The 19,184-nt window shown below is 35.1% G+C and overlaps 1 protein-coding gene across 3 annotated transcripts in view; it reads right to left on the bottom strand.

Annotated features, from left to right (window-relative positions):
- LOC120428676 (uncharacterized protein DDB_G0271670-like) overlaps positions 1-19,184 on the bottom strand; it is a 119,116-nt gene that overhangs the window by 6,876 nt on the left and 93,056 nt on the right. For 2 of the 3 annotated variants that reach the window (XM_052709906.1, XM_052709905.1), the window contains exon 5: positions 16,152-16,329. The exons of the other annotated variant lie outside the window; for it this stretch is intronic. In XM_052709906.1, coding sequence (XP_052565866.1) covers positions 16,298-16,329 — 32 coding nt within the window. In that variant the 3' untranslated portion in view covers positions 16,152-16,297. Of the gene's footprint in view, positions 1-16,151; positions 16,330-19,184 lie in introns of those variants that run through there. 3 annotated transcript variants of the gene reach the window in all.

Raw genomic sequence — 19,184 nt, 5'->3', positions numbered from 1 at the left:
AGTGCATATGTTTGAACATTTAAAAAAAATTGAGAGGCTTAGAAAATTCTCTATATTTTGATATTTTGAACTTTGTTGATAAGACCCTTAGTTGCTGAGATATTGCCATGCAAAGGTATAAAAACAGGAAAATTGATGTGTTCTAAGTCTCACCAAAATAACCCAACATTTCTAATGTCGATATCTTAGCAATTGATGGTTCGATTTTCAATGTTAAAATATGGGTAATTCTCGACCAACTCACACGAAATCGGGAAAAGTTGCCCCGACCCCTCTTCGATTTGCGTAAAACTTTGTCCTAAGGGGTAACTTTTGTCCCTGATCACGAATCCGAGGTCCGTTTTTTGATATCTCGTGACGGAGGGGCGGTACGACCCCTTCCATTTTTGCACATGCGAAAAAAGAGGTGTTTTTCAATAATTTGCAGCCTTAAACGGTGATGAGATAGAAATTTGGTGTCAAAGGGACTTTTATGTAAAATTAGACGCCCGATTTGATGGCGTACTCAGAATTCCAAAAAACGTATTTTTCATAAAAAAAACACTAAAAAAGTTTTGAAAACTCTCCCATTTTCCGTTACCTGACTGTAAAATTTTTTGATACATGTCATTTTAAGGGAAATTTAATGTTCTTTTCGAATCTACATTAACCCGGAAGGGTAATTTTTTCATTTATAACAAAAAAAATCATTTTAAAATTTCGTGTTTTATCTAACTTTGCAGGGTTATTTTTTAAAGTGTAATAATGTTCTATAAAGTTGTAAAGCAGACAATTAAAAAAATTTGATTTATAAACATAAGGGGTTTGCTTGTGAACATCACGAGTTATCGCGATTTTACGAAAAAAAGTTTTGAAAAAGTTGTTCGTCGTCGATCATGGCCGTTCATCGTCACCCTCGACAGACACGGACGACGAAACAAAGAGAAACGCAAAAAGTTTTTTTTATTTGTTTTTTTTTTTGTAAAATCGCGATAACTCGTGATGTGTATAAGCAAACCCCTTATGTTTTTATATCAAAATTTTTGTAATTGTCTGCTCTACAACTTTGTAAAACATTATTACACTCTAAACAATAACCTCGCAAAGTTTGACAAAACACGACATTTTAAAATGATTTTTTTTGTTGTAAATGAAAAATGACCCTTCCGGGTCAATGTAGATTCGAAAAGTACATTAAATTTCCATTAAAATGACATGTTCTATAAACGTTTACAGTCGAGTAACGGAATATGGCAGAGTTTTTCTCGGAATTCTGAATATGCCATCAAATCGGGCGTCTAATTTTACATAAGAGTCCTTTTGACACCAAATTTCTATCTCATCATCGTTTCAGGCTGCAAATTATTGAAAAACACCTCTTTTTTCGCATGTTCAAAAATGAAAGGGGTCGTACCGCCCCTTCGTCACGAGATTTAAAAAAACGGACCTCGGATTCGTGATTAGGGACAAAAGTTACCCCTTAGGACAAAGTTTCACGCAAATCGAAGGGGGGTCGGGGCAACTGCTGTGTGAGCTGGCGGAGAATTACCCAAATAAATTATTTTAAAAAAATCCCTATTAGACGTAAAAACAGGTTACCTAACAAAGTGTAGCAATCTCATAACTCAAATTGTGTTGAAGACTCCAACAAGTGGTTGCAACAATGATGCTAACCAATATGGTACATCACTCAGCAGTGCTGTGCCCCTTTTTTCGACCTTCCCCATCCTCGCTGACTGACCGAGTTAGTTAACGAAAGAAAAACATGACGGGAAGCGATATTTTTACCCGCAACCATGTCCAATTTTCCGCTTTTCCTTCCGCCAGTATCACACCCAAGTCAAGTTTGGCAAACAGAAATCCTTCGTCGCTTTACTCTGTAGACCATCATTTCCTCAAACGCTCGTCACCTTGAAGGTACACTGCACAGTGAAGGATTGACTCACACTCTGTGCTCGTTAATTTGGAACCATCGAGGTACCTCTACACCGTCCAGTTAATGGTATTGCGAGCCGTTTTTGGCTTTGGTCACCTATTTTGTAGCGGTGATTAATGCGCTAAAATTCACCGGAATACGTACTTGACTTTGATTCAGATCGTTTTTTTTTCACAAACTCAACGATACAACTGAATCACCGCGTGTTAGAGTACAAATCCAAAGCAACTCTTTTCCGTCTTGGCCAGGTGTTTCGAGAATTTTCACGCGGCGTGGAAAATAGACATTTGTCCATCAATCATCGGGTGCGCCAGATCGTTGCTTATCCTGACGATGACGCCCACGTGATTTGGACTCGTAGCTATGAAGGGGTACATTTGAATGACACGACCACTAAATACGCGTTGCTTCTGCAGGTTGAAAGACGCGGCCATTCATCATGCACGATTGGACACTTTGTTTTGTCGCTGAGGTGAGGAAAATGAAGATTTCCAACCATTAGTTTGACAATTTTAATTTAAGAATATTTCGGAACTGTTTAGTAATACATACTAAAAAATATTTTGGCATAGTTTCCTAAACATCTTCAAAAAAATATTACAAAATGGATAAAAATTTATTTTTGCTGAATTTTACATTTTTTGTGTTTGGCCCAGCTCAAGCAATTATTTTTCAAATTATTTTATTTTAATTTTATTTTTTTTAATTCAATAAATTCACGTTTTATCATTTTCAAATCTTCAAATCTTCAAATTTTCAAATCTTCAAATCATCAAATCTTCAAATCTTCAAATCTTCAAATCTTCAAATCTTCAAATCTTCAAATCTTCAAATCTTCAAATCTTCAAATCTTCAAATCTTCAAATCTTCAAATCTTCAAATCTTCAAATCTTCAAATCTTCAAAACTTCAAAACTTCAAATCTTCAAATCTTCAAATCTTCATATCTACAAAACTATAACAATAAACTTTTCTGTAAAATGATTTATTTTGGGGAAAGGGACAAAACCTTACATATAAATAAATTATTCAAAACCATGGTATACAATTTGAATTTTGATTTTTTTTTAAAAGTCCATTGTCCATTGTCATGATTGTGCATTTTAAACAATGAAAAAACTGTTTTTAATAAATTTGCAGAAAATTTTCTAAGAGGAAATTGGGGCGTCCAATTTCCCGTCCCAGGAAAAAAATTCCTGGGAATTCCCGAAAAAAAATATGTCCCGTTTCCCGAGAAATTTGTAAATTTCCCGGGAATTCCCAAAATTCAAGCGAAAGTATACATCTTCTTAAATTTTTGGGAATATTTTTTGAAATTGCTCTGAAAAAATAATAAATGAACAAACTCAACATGATTTTGTTCAATTAAATGTATTGTTTTGTTTATATATTAAAAAAAAAATCTGAAATTCTGATATCAGAATTATTTGTGATAATATAATTTTTTTGAAGCAACTGGGAATAGATCTTGCTTAATAAGTATTAAATTATTACAATTAGGTAAGCTTTAAGTATGTTTTTGTTTACCATGACCAAATGAGATGAAAATCGAATTTGTGCAAAAGTATTGATTAAATTGGTTGAATACCTAATACTAAAGAAATTACAATTTGAAGTTAAAGAATTATAGAGCACTGGTGCAACTACAGGTGTTGGAGGGTTAAATGTGAAAAAATAGAAGACTTTTTGTGGAATGGTGTTGTTTATCGTATAATTTAAATCATGTTGCATAATAATACAAAAAAAATCATTGAAAAATTACTTTCTATTGTTTGTTCTCCAAAAATGCAAAAATATATTCACAGCTTGCTTCAAATATTTGAAAAAATTGGGTGGTTTAGAGTAAAACCAACATTAAAAAGCTTTACCATTTGTTCAAGAGCTGAAACAAGTATTTGTCATGAAAAACATAATTTCTGCATGTTTTTTTTTTACTCATTTCAATAAACTGGTCACAGAGACGAGTTTAAAATTAATCATCAAAAAATACCAAGATACTGTTAATTGATCTTCACACATATTTAAACCATTGATGTTGATGTCCTATACAATTTTGATGATTTTTTATGATATGGAGTACACTGGAAAAAAATTATACACGGTAAAATTTTGTTTTATGATTTTTTATTTAACTTTTTGTCACTAAAACTTGATTTGGAAAAAACACTATTTTTAATTTTTTTTTCATTTTTTGATATGTTTTAGAGGACATTAAATGCCAACTTTTCAGAAATTTCCAGGTTGTGCAAAAAATCTTTGACCGAATTATGAATTTTTTAAACAATACTGATTTTTTCAAAAAATCGAAATATTGGTCGCAAAAATTTTTCAACTTCATTTTTCGATGTAAAATCAAATTTGCAATCAAAAATTACTTTAATGAAATTTTGATAAAGTGCACCGTTTTCAAGTTAAGGCCATTTTTAGGTAACTTTTTTGAAAATAGTCGCAGTTTTTCATTTTTTTTAATTAGTGCACATGTTTGCCCACTTTTGAAAAAAATATTTTTGAAAAGCTGAGAAAATTTTCTATATTTTGCTTTTTTGAACTTTGTTGATACGACCCTCAGTTGCTGAGATATTGCCATGCAAAGGTTTAAAAACATGAAAATTGATGTTTTCAAAGGTTCACCCAAACAACCCACCGTTTTCTTATGTTTATATCTCAGCAACTATTAAATTAAAACAAGACTAACATATCAAAAGGGCCAAATATTCAATATTACGCCCTTTTAAAATGTAAGTCTTGGTTTAAAAATTTTGAAAATATAGTTTTCGAAAAGATTGGAAAATTTCACGAATGTTTCATATTTTAACATTGTAAATCGGACCATTAGTTGCCGAGATATCGACGTTAGAAAATGGTGGGTTGGTTAGGTGGGACATGGAAATCATCAATTTTCCTGTTTTTAAACCTTTGCATGGCAATAGCTCAGCAACTGAGGATCATAAAAAAGTAAAATATGGAGAATTTTCTCAGCTTTTCAAAAAAATTGTTTTCAAAAGTGGGCAAACATATGCGCTTATTTAAAAAAATGAAAACCTGCGACTATTTAAAAAAAAGTTATCTAAAAATGGGCTTACCTTGAAAACGATGCACTTTATCAAAATTTCTTAAGAGTACTTTTTGATTGCAAATTTTGTTATACGTCGAAAAATGAAATTGAAAAATTTTTGCGACCAATTTTTCGATTTTTTGAAAAAATCAGTATTGATTAAAAAATTCATAACTCGGTCGAAGATTTTTTGCACAACCTGGAAATTTCTGAAAAGTTGGCATTTGATGTCCTCTAAAACATATTAAAAATGAAAAAAAAAATAAAAAGGTGTTTTTTTTAATTAAAAAATCATCAAAAAACATTTACCTTGTATCATGATTTTTCAGTGTAGTCCGTATCCATACCTACAACTTTACCCAAGACACCAAATCGATCAGAAAATTCCTTCAAAAGATACAGAATTTTGAATTTTCATAAATGGTTTTTGTATGGACAGCTGCCAAATTTGTATGGAAAATTATATGGACAAAGTAATGATGTAAAATGGCTTCTTTGGGCATATCGAAGGCACGAATAAAGTTTCATTCGGATTAAAAAATACAAAAATTAAAATTCTAAAAAAAAGACTGATTTCGTAGAGAATTGCTCACATTTTTATTTTGTGATTTTAACTTTGATTTTTCAGCGTCATTCATATCATAACAAAGGTGTACTGTTTTTAGTTCTGCAACACAAGATCAACCAGCTTCTCGGCGATTACACATCCCAGCTCAGGTGCACCGCGTCGGTGCGCCACGGGGCCTGGCCCGGTGTGTGCCAGACTTTCCGTCACTGGGCTAAATTTAGACCGTCGACGCCATGCTAGCGATCGTTTACCAACACACGGCCTGTGATGATGTTCCCGGTCCCAGGCCAAAACCCGGTAGCTGCAGCACCCTTCCCTAGTTAATCGATGATGTATTCTGCCAGGTTTTGTTTATTTTTCGCAGCCCGGTGTGACGATCCGGGCGTCATCCGGGCCAAACTGCTGCCACGGAATGCCGTCGAAACGTGCGCCGATCCCGGAATGGCCATAAACAAACCGTTTTTTTAGAGAGATGCTGCAAGGGGAAGAAGCACTGTTTTCGATTTTTTGTGTATGTTTAAGAACAAAAAAGAATAAAAAGGCACAAAACATTGAACAGTAAGTTTCAGCAAGACATGATGACAAAAATGACTTCCATTACTCTATTTTGAATAAACCAAAGAATTTTCACGCAACTGTTTATATCATTTTATGGGACTCCCCTTCCTCTACTCTCACCCATCGCTGATCTACAGACACGTGGAATTCCGCCTCCCAAAACGCGATTTTTGTTTGCAAAATTTCAGGGTTAAAAATAAAGCGCTTCCATCATATGATCGACACGTTGTACTACGTGTGTTTGTGTCTGTCGAGTGCTGATGCAGCCGAGAAAAGGGGCAAGGTAGGTTTTCGTTTACGAGGGCAAGTTCGCGGAAAATGACTCAGAAACCGTAAACCGAATGCCAATGCGAAAAATGTTGCACTCAATTTTCCGCTAATGAGGTGAGATACAGGATTGTTGGTTTTGGTTGAGGAAAAGCAAAAATTGAATAAAAAATGAAGTTAAGATAAAATGTTATCTACCATTCTTATAAAATTTCAGGTAGATTATGGATGGTCCATGATCATATCAACTCTGAGAATATCTTTAATTAAAAGAACATGTCGCCTATAAATGAACTTTTGAAAAACAGCTCGTAGACCTATGTTGATGTATACCTATCGAATCAGAATCGAAAACTGAACAAATGCCTGTGTGTGTGTGTATGTGTGTGCGTATTCCCCTCGGTGCTCAAAATTCTTGCCACGTTTTTTCGGCACAGGCTGGTCCGATTTGAGTCAAACAAGTTGCATCCGTTTTGGTTCCCCATACTGCGCTATTGAATTGTTTCAAGATCCGATAAGTAGTTCAAAAGTTACGTATAAAAAAGTGTCAGAGTTGACACTTTGAGTCACATATCTATATGAAAACTATATCCGGATCCATCATCCGACCCAGTGTTGATTAGGTAATCAAAAGACCTTTCTAATGAATCCAAAACATTGCAGTTCTGGCAACCCTGTCTCAGGTTTTGCCCACTTAAGTGATATTTATGTACTTTTCTTAAGCCGGATCTCATATAAATGTATGTAAACTATGTCCGGATCCACCATCCGACCCGTCGTTAGTTAGTTAAACATTGAAGATTTGGCAACCCTGTCTCGAGATATAAGTGGTGATATTTATGTACTTTTGTGATGCCGGATCTCACTTAAATGCATGTAAGCTATGTCCGGATCCATCATCCAACCCATCGTTGGTTAGGTAATCGAAAGACCTTTTCAATGAGTCCAAAACATTGAAGATCTGGCAACCCTGTCTCATGTTAAGACCACTTATTTGCATAAATATACTTTTTTGAAGCCGGATCTCACTTATCTGTTTGAAAACTATATCCGGATCTATCATCCAACCTATCCTTGGATAGGTAATCAAAAGATCTTTCAAACTAGTCTGAATTATTGTGGATCTGACAACCCTGTATCAAGTTATGGCCACTTAAAGATATTTATGAACTTTTTTGAAGCCGGATCCATCATCCGACCCATCGTTGGTTAGGTAATGAGTTTTTCCCATGAGTTCAAAACATTGGAGATCTGGCAACGCTCAGTTTCACGTTTTGACCGCTTAAGTGAAATTCGTATACTTTTTTATTGAGAAATAGATGGAATTTGAGTCCAAACCCATCATATCACCAAATGTTGGTAAAAAATGAGGAAGGCTCCAACCACATAGGTGGATTAAGTTAGTTTTTTTTATGTCGTAGCTAGTTGGTGTCTTCAAGACATTTCTAGAGCTTATTAAAACACACATTTATCTTCCAAGAGAACGAAAATCGGATCATTTAAACGAAGGCTATAGCTAAAATACGACGAAAAAGACGCCATTTTGAAATGTGAACAACTTGAAAAGGTGAAGGAGTTTGACATTGTTCTTGGAAGCATCTGAAAGAACACTGCCTCTGAGCGCATAAATGTATCATATGCATTTTCATCGCTTCCCGAGCAGACGGAAATAACATGGGAATAACATTTTTTGATATTTGAAAATACTAGGCCAATAACATTTTATGTTATTTAAAACAAGATTTGTTATTCGTCGTTATGATTTTTTTGTTATTGAATTGTAATTGTAATAACAGACTAATATCATTTTCAGTTATTTTTCGAACAATACTTTGTTATTATTTTTTGTTATTTTAACAACTAATCTGAATATCCCAATAACAGTTGGAGGCATTTTTCCATAACAAAAAATGTTGTTACAAAGTATTTTTTCCCATATTGTTTTGGTCACCGAGAACTGAAATTTGCGTCAGATTTCACCGATAAATACCGATTAGATTAAATTAACAAAGTATTTTTTTGGCTTTCAACCATTATCAGACCAATAACAAATTTTGTTATGATAACATAAACTGTTATTAAACCCTTATGCAAAAATGGATTTTTCAAGAAGATTCCATAACAATTTCTGTTATTTTAACAGCATTTGTTCTTTAAATGACATACATTTTGTTATTACCGTCTGCCCGGGTTTTGAGTTATGGATGCAGTTTGGTTTAAAATTGTGTGCTTTTTCGAAAGAGCCTATAACATCCAGTACATTGTTCTAGAAATCAGGAGAAAATCATTTTTTTTGCGAAAACTTCCCGAGCAGACGGAAATAACTTGGGAAAAACATTTTTTGATATTTGAAAATACTTGACCAATAACATTTTATGTTATTTATTACATGATTTGTAATCCGTCGTGATGATTTTTTGTTATTTGATTGTTATTGTAATAACCGACTGATACCAAGTTATTCTTCAAATAAATCTTTGTTATTTTTTTTAACAACTAATCCAATCATCCAAAAAATGTTATTCCAAAGTTGTTTTGGCTTTCAACCAATATCAGACCAATAACAATTTTGGTTATGATAACATAAACTGTTATTAAACCCATATGCAAAATTGGATTGTTCAGTATTTGTTATTAAAATGGCATGATTTTTGTTATTACCGTCTGCCCTGGTCAACACGTAGCCTAATGTATGGAATAAATTTTAAATACGAGTTTCTCAGCTTGCTGTTTTTGCATATAGGACATTTATGCGCAGTACAACTGTCTAGAAGGGTCCAAAAATGTACAAAATGATTTAGTGGTTGTAAACAAAGAAACAAGTTGTAGCTGAAATATTTCAGCTAAATCTGGTTTCCTCTTTAACACTTGTTTTTTACTTCAAGATAAAAAAAAAAAGTTTCTCAGTTTAATTCAAAGTATTGAATTTAGTTAGGTACCTACCTACGAGAATTAATAAGCCTAAATTTCTATTATATAGTTCACAAATAAGAGTTACGTTCTTTTTATGGTGTTGGCTAAAAAAATACATATTTTCTAGGCTTGACTGATAGATACAATCAACGACACGTAAAACATGTAACATTTTTTCTTGATAGAAGCTGGCTGGTACCAAAGCAACATTCCCGAGAACTTGTTAGTGAACCCATTTATCACCAACTCTCACCAACTCGCTGAAATTGGAAACCGCACGTAGCAAAACACTCACACCCTTTCAAACGAAAAACAAGTCAAAAGATCAACAAGTGAGATTTTCCGCTCTCATGGCCGCTGTCAGAACGACGTCGGAAAATTGCTACAATTTCCACCCGTCCACTTCTAGCCAGTTGCTTTTTTTGTGTGTGTATATTTTCACTAATTATGCTTGCGATTTCATTCTCTTTCTCTCCGGCGTTCACCAGAGTAATTTTCCCTCATGAACTTCTGTCGTGCACCAACGTGTGTGTGTGTGTGTGTCTGTGAGTCCGTCTCTAATTTGGTGCCGTGAGTCAAACGTTATTAGGCCAAAAATATCGTCGGTTTGTTTAATGTTGCTGTTCCACAACACACAAAAATCGTTCTAAACAAAACCCAACATGTGGTCAATCGTGTGTGTCGTTTCGGAAATGGCTTTTCGCTCGTCAATGTTTTGGTTTTGCGAGCAGGTTGGAAAATCGGCACCAGCAGGGGGGAAAGTTGGTGGTGGCGGTGGGTTAAAATTAGAAAATGTTTAAATATAGACTCGAATTACACGGCCGGTCGAAAATCGTGGGCACCGAGCGAATTTACGGGGGTGCCATTTTGGGAAATTTGGGAGGAAGTTGGGGGCACGAGAAAGGCGGGTTGGGATGTTTGGGGCGCATTTTGGCGGCGTTGTTTTGCTTGACCGCACACCGAAACCACTAAATCAATTGGATTAGTGTCGGAAATGGTTACTCTGTTGGTCGTGTCGTTTTGGTAAACGGCAGTGAGGTTAGATTTTTGTTTAAAATTGCCTTCTTTTTGAATTTTTTTTTGCATGCATTGTGAATCTCCTAGATCATTAAAAACCTAAAAAAAATGAATTTCATATGACAATTCGACTTATTTAAGAAAAACAAAAGAAAAATTTTTTTTTTGGAAGGCTAATTTTCTTAACCATGGATTTCATGGTCAATCATTTTAAATTAACAAGAGTTGTAAAATTATTTATTTACTACCAGGTACTACAAATGTTCTGCAAGCATTACTTTTCAAAGTATCTAAGTGTTAACGAAAAATGGTTTATTGCGAGGCCTGGAGAGCTAATTTTGTGCACATAGAGACCGTCACTTAAATATGGTTAATTATTTAGGTTTGTTGATGTAAATAATCCTTCTATTAGGTCGTTGCCAACATTTTTTGAAGTTTATGTCCCTTGACTCTGACCAAAGTAGTTTCCAGTAGTAGGTTTCCAGTTTCAAAATTTGCACGTTGTGACAAAAAAAAATTTTTTTGCTAAACATAAATTTTTGCGGTAATGTGCATTGGAATTTCATAAAAATTCCAAACATTTTTAAATAAGTCCAAACATGCTAAATATTATAATCAATGCAGAAAAATGCATCTTCGATTGCTTTCAGTTGATTATACTTCTATTTTCATAAAAAATTCGAAGTTTTTGAAAAAAAAAAAAGTTCCGCCCCCTGATTTTTCAGATTGATTTTGAAGGGGGACATAAACTTTGAAAAATATTTGCAACATTTTAATAATATTTTAAATTGATTAATATTAGAATTCTGTTCATTTTCTTTTTTGAAAATTATTCATGAATTTATTTATATTTAGAAAGGTCGAAGGCCTTAATACGAGCATAAGAGATGAAAACTTAAAACAAATGGTTAAAAAAAAATGCTTGTTTGTAAATAATAACCAGTTAAGTGCAAATAACACACCCAAAGTTAAAGAACGAGGGGATAGTCCTCACGAAAAGAAACGTGAGGAAAGTGCTATATTGCGAGAGTATAGTCCTCTCGCGTGTTCATTCGTTCATTGGAACAGTTCATCCTATGAGTGGCTTATATGGACAAACGACCGCCACTTAGTCACCGAACCATGGGCCTATACGGCAAAGGCACGGTTCAATATGCCGAAGGTCTTGGGTTCGAGTCTCGGTACCGGTACTTTTTTTTTGATTGATGAACTTTTTTGGAAAATGAACCATGAGTAAAGTACTCTCGGTAATTTCGGGATTTATTCTCTCCGTCCGCACACAGTACCATTTTACTACCGAATCGTGCTCTTTATCCTCTCGTATGCCGATGCCCAGTTCTGGGTGCATAAATTATAGTTTTGTTCTGGCATACAACTTTCTATAACATTGCTACACTCCTTGAATTAACCCTGCAAAGTTACAACAAACAAGAAATTTGGAAAAGAATATTTTTGTTCAAATGTGAATTTGATTTCTCTCAGTTTATTTCAGATAAGAGAAGATCATGACATAAAAAACCATTCCTCTCATTTTATTCAATAAACTAAAGAAATTGGCAGAGATTTTACCAATTTTATAACTTTTTTTATGAAGCATATTTTTCTAGAGTTTTTTTTTTTTAAATAGTCCCAATTGCCGTCTATTGGGAATCCATTTTTAAATAAAAGCCTTTTCGACTCAACATATTTATCTGATTTGTGGTTTGAGATAAAAATGATTAAAAAACATTTAAAAAAATGGACTATTAATTCATGATCAGGGCTTAGAGCATAGTTTAACGGAAATTGAAAAGGTTACCAGGTTACGAAGTTACGAAAAGATTTTATGATCTTTATAAATCTGTTCTAATACAGTCCAGACTCGATTATACGAAGGCCTCAGAAAAAAATAACTTCGGATAATCGAATCACGATTTTTTTTCTTTATCTTATTTTTAATTGTTGAGCTTAAGTATGACCTCTAAACTACTCTAAAGTGATTTAGAATTTTTAAATCCAAGATGGCGGCCAAAATGGCATGCATGAAATACTGAAAAAAATCATTTGTTAATTTTTAAGCCAATCAAGCAATCAAATTGGACTAAAATGGGGTCGCAGAACTCGAATTTGATGTTATAAGTGAGAAAATAAAAAAATAAAAAAAAACATGAAAAAATACTTTGTTCTTGATCCAATTATCCAAAGTCCCATAGTGCAATTCCATGTCAAATAGGGAATCGGTTGTACCCGACCCTCTCCGATTCCAATGAAACTTTGTAGACATGTTATCCTATGCTTATATAAGCCATTTTTGTGTATATGGAGCCAGTTACACTCGATAATGACATTTGAGAACGGCGTAAGTGTTTTAAATATTTTTGTATTTCGTAATTTAAATATTGCTGTATCTCGAAGCCGTTGCATCGTATCAAAAAGTGGTCAAAGACAAACTTGTAGGAAATTTGACGGGCTTTCTGAATAAAATACACTGAAAGAAAAAAACACTCCACTTTTATGTGATTTTTAGATTTTAAAGTTTAAAAGTCAAATTTGAAGGTGAGCCCACGATTTTTTTCGTTCAATTTTTTGTGAAAATAGCCTTAGATGTTACAAAAAGACTTACGAAAAATTCAGGATGGAGCAACTCATCTTAAAAAATACAAAAATCATTTACTGGAACTGTTTTTTTTAAGTGCTCTAAACATCAAAATTTTCTAAATCAGAACACGAGAGTCGATTCTGCAGACAATTTTACATAAAAGTCTCCATATTGACCATTGTCCTAAGTCCTAAGTATGCTAATTACATTGCTCATAACTGAAAACATAATATTTTTTCAGTGTAGTATAGTAACCTGTATAGTAAATTAGCTTATATCTGTAAGCCCATACATCCAATTGAAATGTCGTCAAAGGCAAACTTATGGGAAATTGGACGAGCTTTCCGGTGAAAATATTTTCGAGACTGAAAAATCAAGTCTGTCATATAGAAATTCCGAAAAACCATCAAAAAACCTATTTTTCCAACATTTTTATTTTTAAAACCACTGTTACTTCACAAGGATTGGACTTAGGACAATGGTCAATATGGAGACTTTTATGTAAAATTGTCTGGAGAATCGACTCTCGTGTTCGGATTTTGAAAATTTTGATGTTTAGAGCACTTTTGAAAAAAAAAAACAGTTTCAGTAAATGATTTTTGTATTTTTTTAGGTAAGTTGCTCCATCCTGTATTTTTCGTGAGTCTTTTTGTAACATCTAAGGCTATTTTAACAAAAAAATTTGAAGAAAAAAAATCGTGGGCTCACCTTCAAATTTGACTTTTAAACATATAAATCAAAAAATCTCTGAAAAGTGGAGTGTTTTTTTGTTTTAGTGTATTTTTTCGAAAAGCCCGTCAAATTTCCTACAAGTTTGTCTTTGACCACTTTTTGATACGATGCAACGGCTTCGAGATACAGCAATATTTAAATTACGAAATACAAAAATATTTAAAACACTTACGCCCTTCTCAAATGTCACTATCGAGTGTAACTGACTATACATACACAAAAATGGCTTATGTAAGCGTAGGATAACATGTCTACAAAGTTTCATTGAAATCGGAGAGGGTCGAGAAAAAAGTACCTAAAAATTCCTGTTTTGGGCTGGAATTGCTCCATACAAACCTTTGGATGATCGAACTTTGGTTAATCGAGGAATCGGATAATGGAGTGTGGACTGTATTTGATACATGTAATCAGAATAAAAATCAATAAAATAGTAGGTATAAAACCATCCATAAAACACGTAGACACCGCAGGGGGAGGGGATTGGGGATTGTCTCAAAAAAAAAAAATATAATAATCAGTCTCCCCAATTTGTGAAAATAGATCCAGAAACCGAAGCCAAATATGATTGCAAGAAGTGTGGTCGATTTTTGAATAAGTATAAGTTTGTTTAAAGCAGTGATCCCCGTGCACCGCGTTCAACCGCGTTCTCTGTTTTCTGTACTCGATCAAACACCAGCACCGCGTGTGCACGCGTACAAGCAAACCTAAACTCTACCGTGTACAGTCTGTACGCGCACACGAACCTCGAGTTTAAAACCGAACCTTGCACCCCGGGTACAAACCCCGTGCAAGCTGACGACGCCGAAAAGAGACAAAAATAGTTCCCTCACGCTCCCTCTGCTGTAAAGTGGTGTTTCATTCTCCGCTGCAGTCACACTATAGTGTTTGCCACAGAGAGAGTGAGAAGCAGTCATTTTTTCGTCTCTTTACACACTCTTCGCTCGCACGGCGTTGTACCCGAGGTGTACACCCCGTGTTTACACCGCGTGTAAACTTGAGTGCGCCGTGCGGGGAGAACTCGAACATGGCAGCCTGGTGTGTTTGAGGTTCATCTGCACTGAAAACTTGTACGGCGTGTACGGCGTGCGCGCGTTTCGGGAAGACTGGTTTAAAGTAGTTAGATAAATTGGATTGGATTTTTCGGGTTTTTAGATCTGCTCAAAGAAATTCAGGCCTTCGCAAATCTCAACATAAATGAAACAGAGGTACGAGAAAGATTATAATTCTTATAACCATATATTTTTAAGAAATCTGAAGACAGACACAAAATTTGCACAATTTTCAAGGATTTAATTTAAACCTTCGTGGCATCTTGCCTTTAGAAATAATACTGATGTATGCATTTTTTAAGTTTTTCTAAAGCTGAAATTTCTTGAATCAACCCATTTCCAGCTCTCAAAACAACCCCATTAAATCACTTTACTGCAAAGTTCATCACACATTCTCGGAACGAAATTTATGGCGCCAACATAATCTTTCGGCACTTGCGGGGCACACTAATCTCGGCCATGCAAAACAGGCATGCCAGCGCCAATTGTGGCCCATAAAAGTCTGAAACCCAAAACTAGTCACTGCTAATTACATCAATCTTCCTTTCATCAAGCGTCGTCCGTTGGCTCTGGCCGAATGATTCTGGAAACGCTCCAAAAACTGCGATAATTTTTATAATCTCATTCGGCCATAAACCGGTGACTACTGCCGCGACTAAGCTGGCTGTGTGAAGAGTCAAAGTCAGAATCAGTCTCCAAACAGTCATCCATTTTTATGGCCACTTGAAATTTTCACAACCTAGCTCCCCTCTTTTCCTTCCCCCTCCCATCCAGGTTGGAAATTGGAGCCAGAGCGCTCGTATAATCACCCATGTCACACATGTTTTTCGTCATTTCGAGAAAAAAAAGAGGTTTCAAAAAGCGAAAAACAACCCAGAACCTGAGTACAACACCGAGCAGCGAAGTAAATTAACCATAAAAATGCACCACCGGCGAATGGCAGCTCGTCAGCGGTTGTCACCGTGGATTAGGAAATTCCACTTTTCACACCGATTCTGGCCGATTCTGACACGTTGATGGAAATTGGAATGGAAAAGTTTCGTTGGAGGTAGTGGTTTCGAGAATTGGTTGAAAAACAAAACAGTTGTGTTTGTTTATTTTTGGGTTTAATTGTGAAATATTGTCTTGGTTTTTGTGATGGTCATTGAGAATGGCAGGACATTTTCTTTGGATGCAAACTCAAAACAATATTCAAGAATCTAGATTTGTTTAAAATATGAAATATTAAAGATATAAAATAAGTTTGTACAAGATTGTTTAGGCCGAATGAGTTGACAGAAATTGACTGAAATCAACCCACATTTTAAATCACTCTGACAGTTTTGATTAAAAGCGATTTGAAATTATTAAATGTATCATTTTTTTCAGTGTGGATGACAAACAATTTTTTTTTCACATGAGTAAGAATTGCAATATATTTATTAAGTTTGTTTTTTCCATTTCTTCTAATTACCGTAACGATGGCGGTTCGTCAGGAACGATCAACCAAATCAAAATCTCAGATGTCAAACGGAGCGCTGCCGCCGACTGCCGCAAAGTGTCACCATCGATCAGAAGGCAATTTTCGCGTTCAAAGTCACACCAATTTCACCGGGCACTGCTGCTGCTGGCCGGCCGTACCACAGTTGGGTGATGCCAACCGGCTGCTACGACCAAACTTTGAGTTTCGCGAGGTTAACTGAGAAGATTATTAAATAATTTTGAGTGTAAAAAAAACTATGCGAAAAATATTAAATTTGTGAAAAACAACAAATCCAAAAATGAAGCAAATACAAGTCAAAGTAAAAATTAAACTTTTTTTGTCAGTGTAAAACCACAGTGGCATACGTGAACTCAAGCATGTGCCACACTTTAGCTGCCATTTTCGATTTCACACCAACATGAAATTTTCCCCAGTGTCAACAAGAATACACTCGCACCCAGAAAATGCACTCACACTGATTTCCCCGTCTTATTTGGAGCGCGGAAAATTAATCTCCGCAAGCTTGTGGTCAAGACACGTTTCGTGGACGGTGAGACGCCACGGTTCTAGGGTTGTCCGAAATTTATTGCGTTGAAAAGTGCAGTTGACGTAGTTGCGCCGCCGTTGTGCGGTATTTAAAATTGTCACTGGCGTCTTGCGGAAATTTAAGTGACAGTATGAAGAAGCGTGATGGAATTTGGATTTGTTTACGTTTGAAAAACGTCAGTAATTCAAATGATAGTGATTTTTTTATGTTTCTAATTTCATATTGAGTCCGTAATTCCAAATTCCGGACTCTAAATACTAATATTGATTTCGATTCCGACTTCACCGACTCCAATTAATAGTTTTCAGTAATGTTAAAGACATCGAAGTGAAAATGGGTAAATTTCACGATGGTGAAGACAACTTGTTTTGCCTTCCTCACTCATATAAATCTAGACTTTTTTTAATTAGGTCCTATAAACATAAGAAACACAATAGCTTATAAGACCTTAAAAAAACAGCACTACATGAGATTTGAACACTTTGGGAACTCTTTTTTCTCCGTGTGGCTGAACCAAGGGCTGAACAGATTTTGACCAAACCAGTTGCATTCGACTTGGTTTCGGGTCCTTTACGCCGCTGTTGAATTTTTTGAACTTGTGGATTTGACCACTTAAGAGATATTTATTTAATTTTTCAAAGTCTGATCTCACTTATCTGTATCCGATCAATATTTCGATGGGTTATTGAAAAACCTTCTAAATAATTCCAATAAATTGACGATCCGGCAATGCTGTTTCATGTAAACTACTTAAGTGACAGTTTTGTTATATTTTGATGCCGAATTTCACTTATTAGTGGGATCGTCGGCCTTAAAAACGAATTTAGAATTTTTAAAATCTGGCAGTCCTGTCTCTTTTTAAAATTTTTAAATGATATTCATATACTTTTTTCAGGCCGAATCTTTTGGGTTTAGTTGATTCTGTTCTGTTCGGATGATTCTGGGTTCGATTCCCATCTGCTGCAACCTTCCATCGGATGAGGAAGTAAAATGTCGGTCCCGGCCTTGGTTGTTAGGCCGTTAAAACATTCCAGGTGTAGGAGTTGTCTCCATGCCATAAGTACAAACAACACACCATACCAAGCCTACTCCGGTGGAATCGATGGCGGCGGTTGAACTCGCAATCCAAAGGTCGTCAGTTCAAACACTGGGGTGGAAGGTTCCTTGGAGTAAAAGAGGTTTGGGTGCTCTCCCCATTCAAGCCTTCGGACTCCTAGGTTCGAGCAGAAACTTGCAATAGAGACCACAAAAGACCCGGGGGTCGTTAATGTGGATGGTTTGATTTTTTTGATTCTGTTCTAATAACGATGTTTGATGGTAGATGTCATTTATTTCCTGACCTTTTATATGACCTATATTTACTTACTACATGAGCAATTCTATGACATTTCGGTCATTCGATTTTTTTTGTATTTAATCGGGCTGAAACTTTTTCGGTGCTTTCGGTATGTCCAAATAAGCCATTTTGCATCATTAGTTGGTCCATATAATTTTCCATACAAATTTGGCAGCTGTCCATTCAAAAATGATGTATGAAAATTCAAAAATCTGTATCTTTTGAAGGAATTTTTTGATCGATTTGGTGTCTTGCGAAAAGTTGTAGGTAGGACTACACTGAAAAAAAATAATACACTGTAAAAAAAATTGGTGATTTTTAATTTGACTTTTCGTCACTTATACTTGATTTGCAATAAAAACACTATTTTTATTTTTGATATGTTTTAGGGGACATCAAATGCCTACTTTTCAAAAAAATTTAGAGTGTAGAAAAAATCTTGAAAAATTTTTTTGAACATGTATGTTTGAAGTAAAATCGAATTTGCAATCAAAAAGTACTTTAGTGAAATTTTGATAAAGTTCACCGTTTTCAAGTTACACCTATTTTCATGCAACTTTTTTTTTTAATAGCCCCAGTTTTTCTTTTTTTTTGTTTAGCCACCTTTGAAAAAAAAATTTACTTGAAGTCAAATTAGAAGGTGAGGAGCCCACGATTTTTTTCGTTCATTTTTGCCTTCCTCACTGAGGTAAGGCTATAATCCTGCTCTAAAAATGAACTTCGTATAAAAACGTCGTAGACCCACCTTCATGTATACATATCGACTCAGAATCGAAAACTGAACAAATGTCTGTGTGTATGTGTGTGTGTATGTGTGTGTGTATGTGTGTGTATGTGTGTGTGTATGTATGTATGTGACCAACAAACTAGCTCATGTTTCGCGGCACTGGCTGAACCGATTTGACCCGAACTTGATGCATTCGACATGGTTTAGGGTCCCATAGATCGAGTTTTATACAGATTGAAGTTTCGATAAGTAGTTCAATAGTTATGTATAAAAATGTGTTTTCACAAATATTTGGATCTCACTTAACTGTATGTAAACTATGTCCGGGTCCATCATCTGACCCATCGTTGGTTAGGTTATCAAAAGACCTTTCCAACGAGTCCAAAACATTGAAGATCTGGCAACCCTGTCTCGAGATATGGCCACTTAAGTGATATTGATGTACTTTTATGAAGCCGGAT

This window comes from Culex pipiens, chromosome 3, assembly GCF_016801865.2.
Source record: "Culex pipiens pallens isolate TS chromosome 3, TS_CPP_V2, whole genome shotgun sequence".
Taxonomy (NCBI): domain Eukaryota; kingdom Metazoa; phylum Arthropoda; class Insecta; order Diptera; family Culicidae; genus Culex; species Culex pipiens.
Note: the sequence above shows the minus strand (reverse complement) of the source record. Positions and strands in the feature narration are given on the sequence as shown.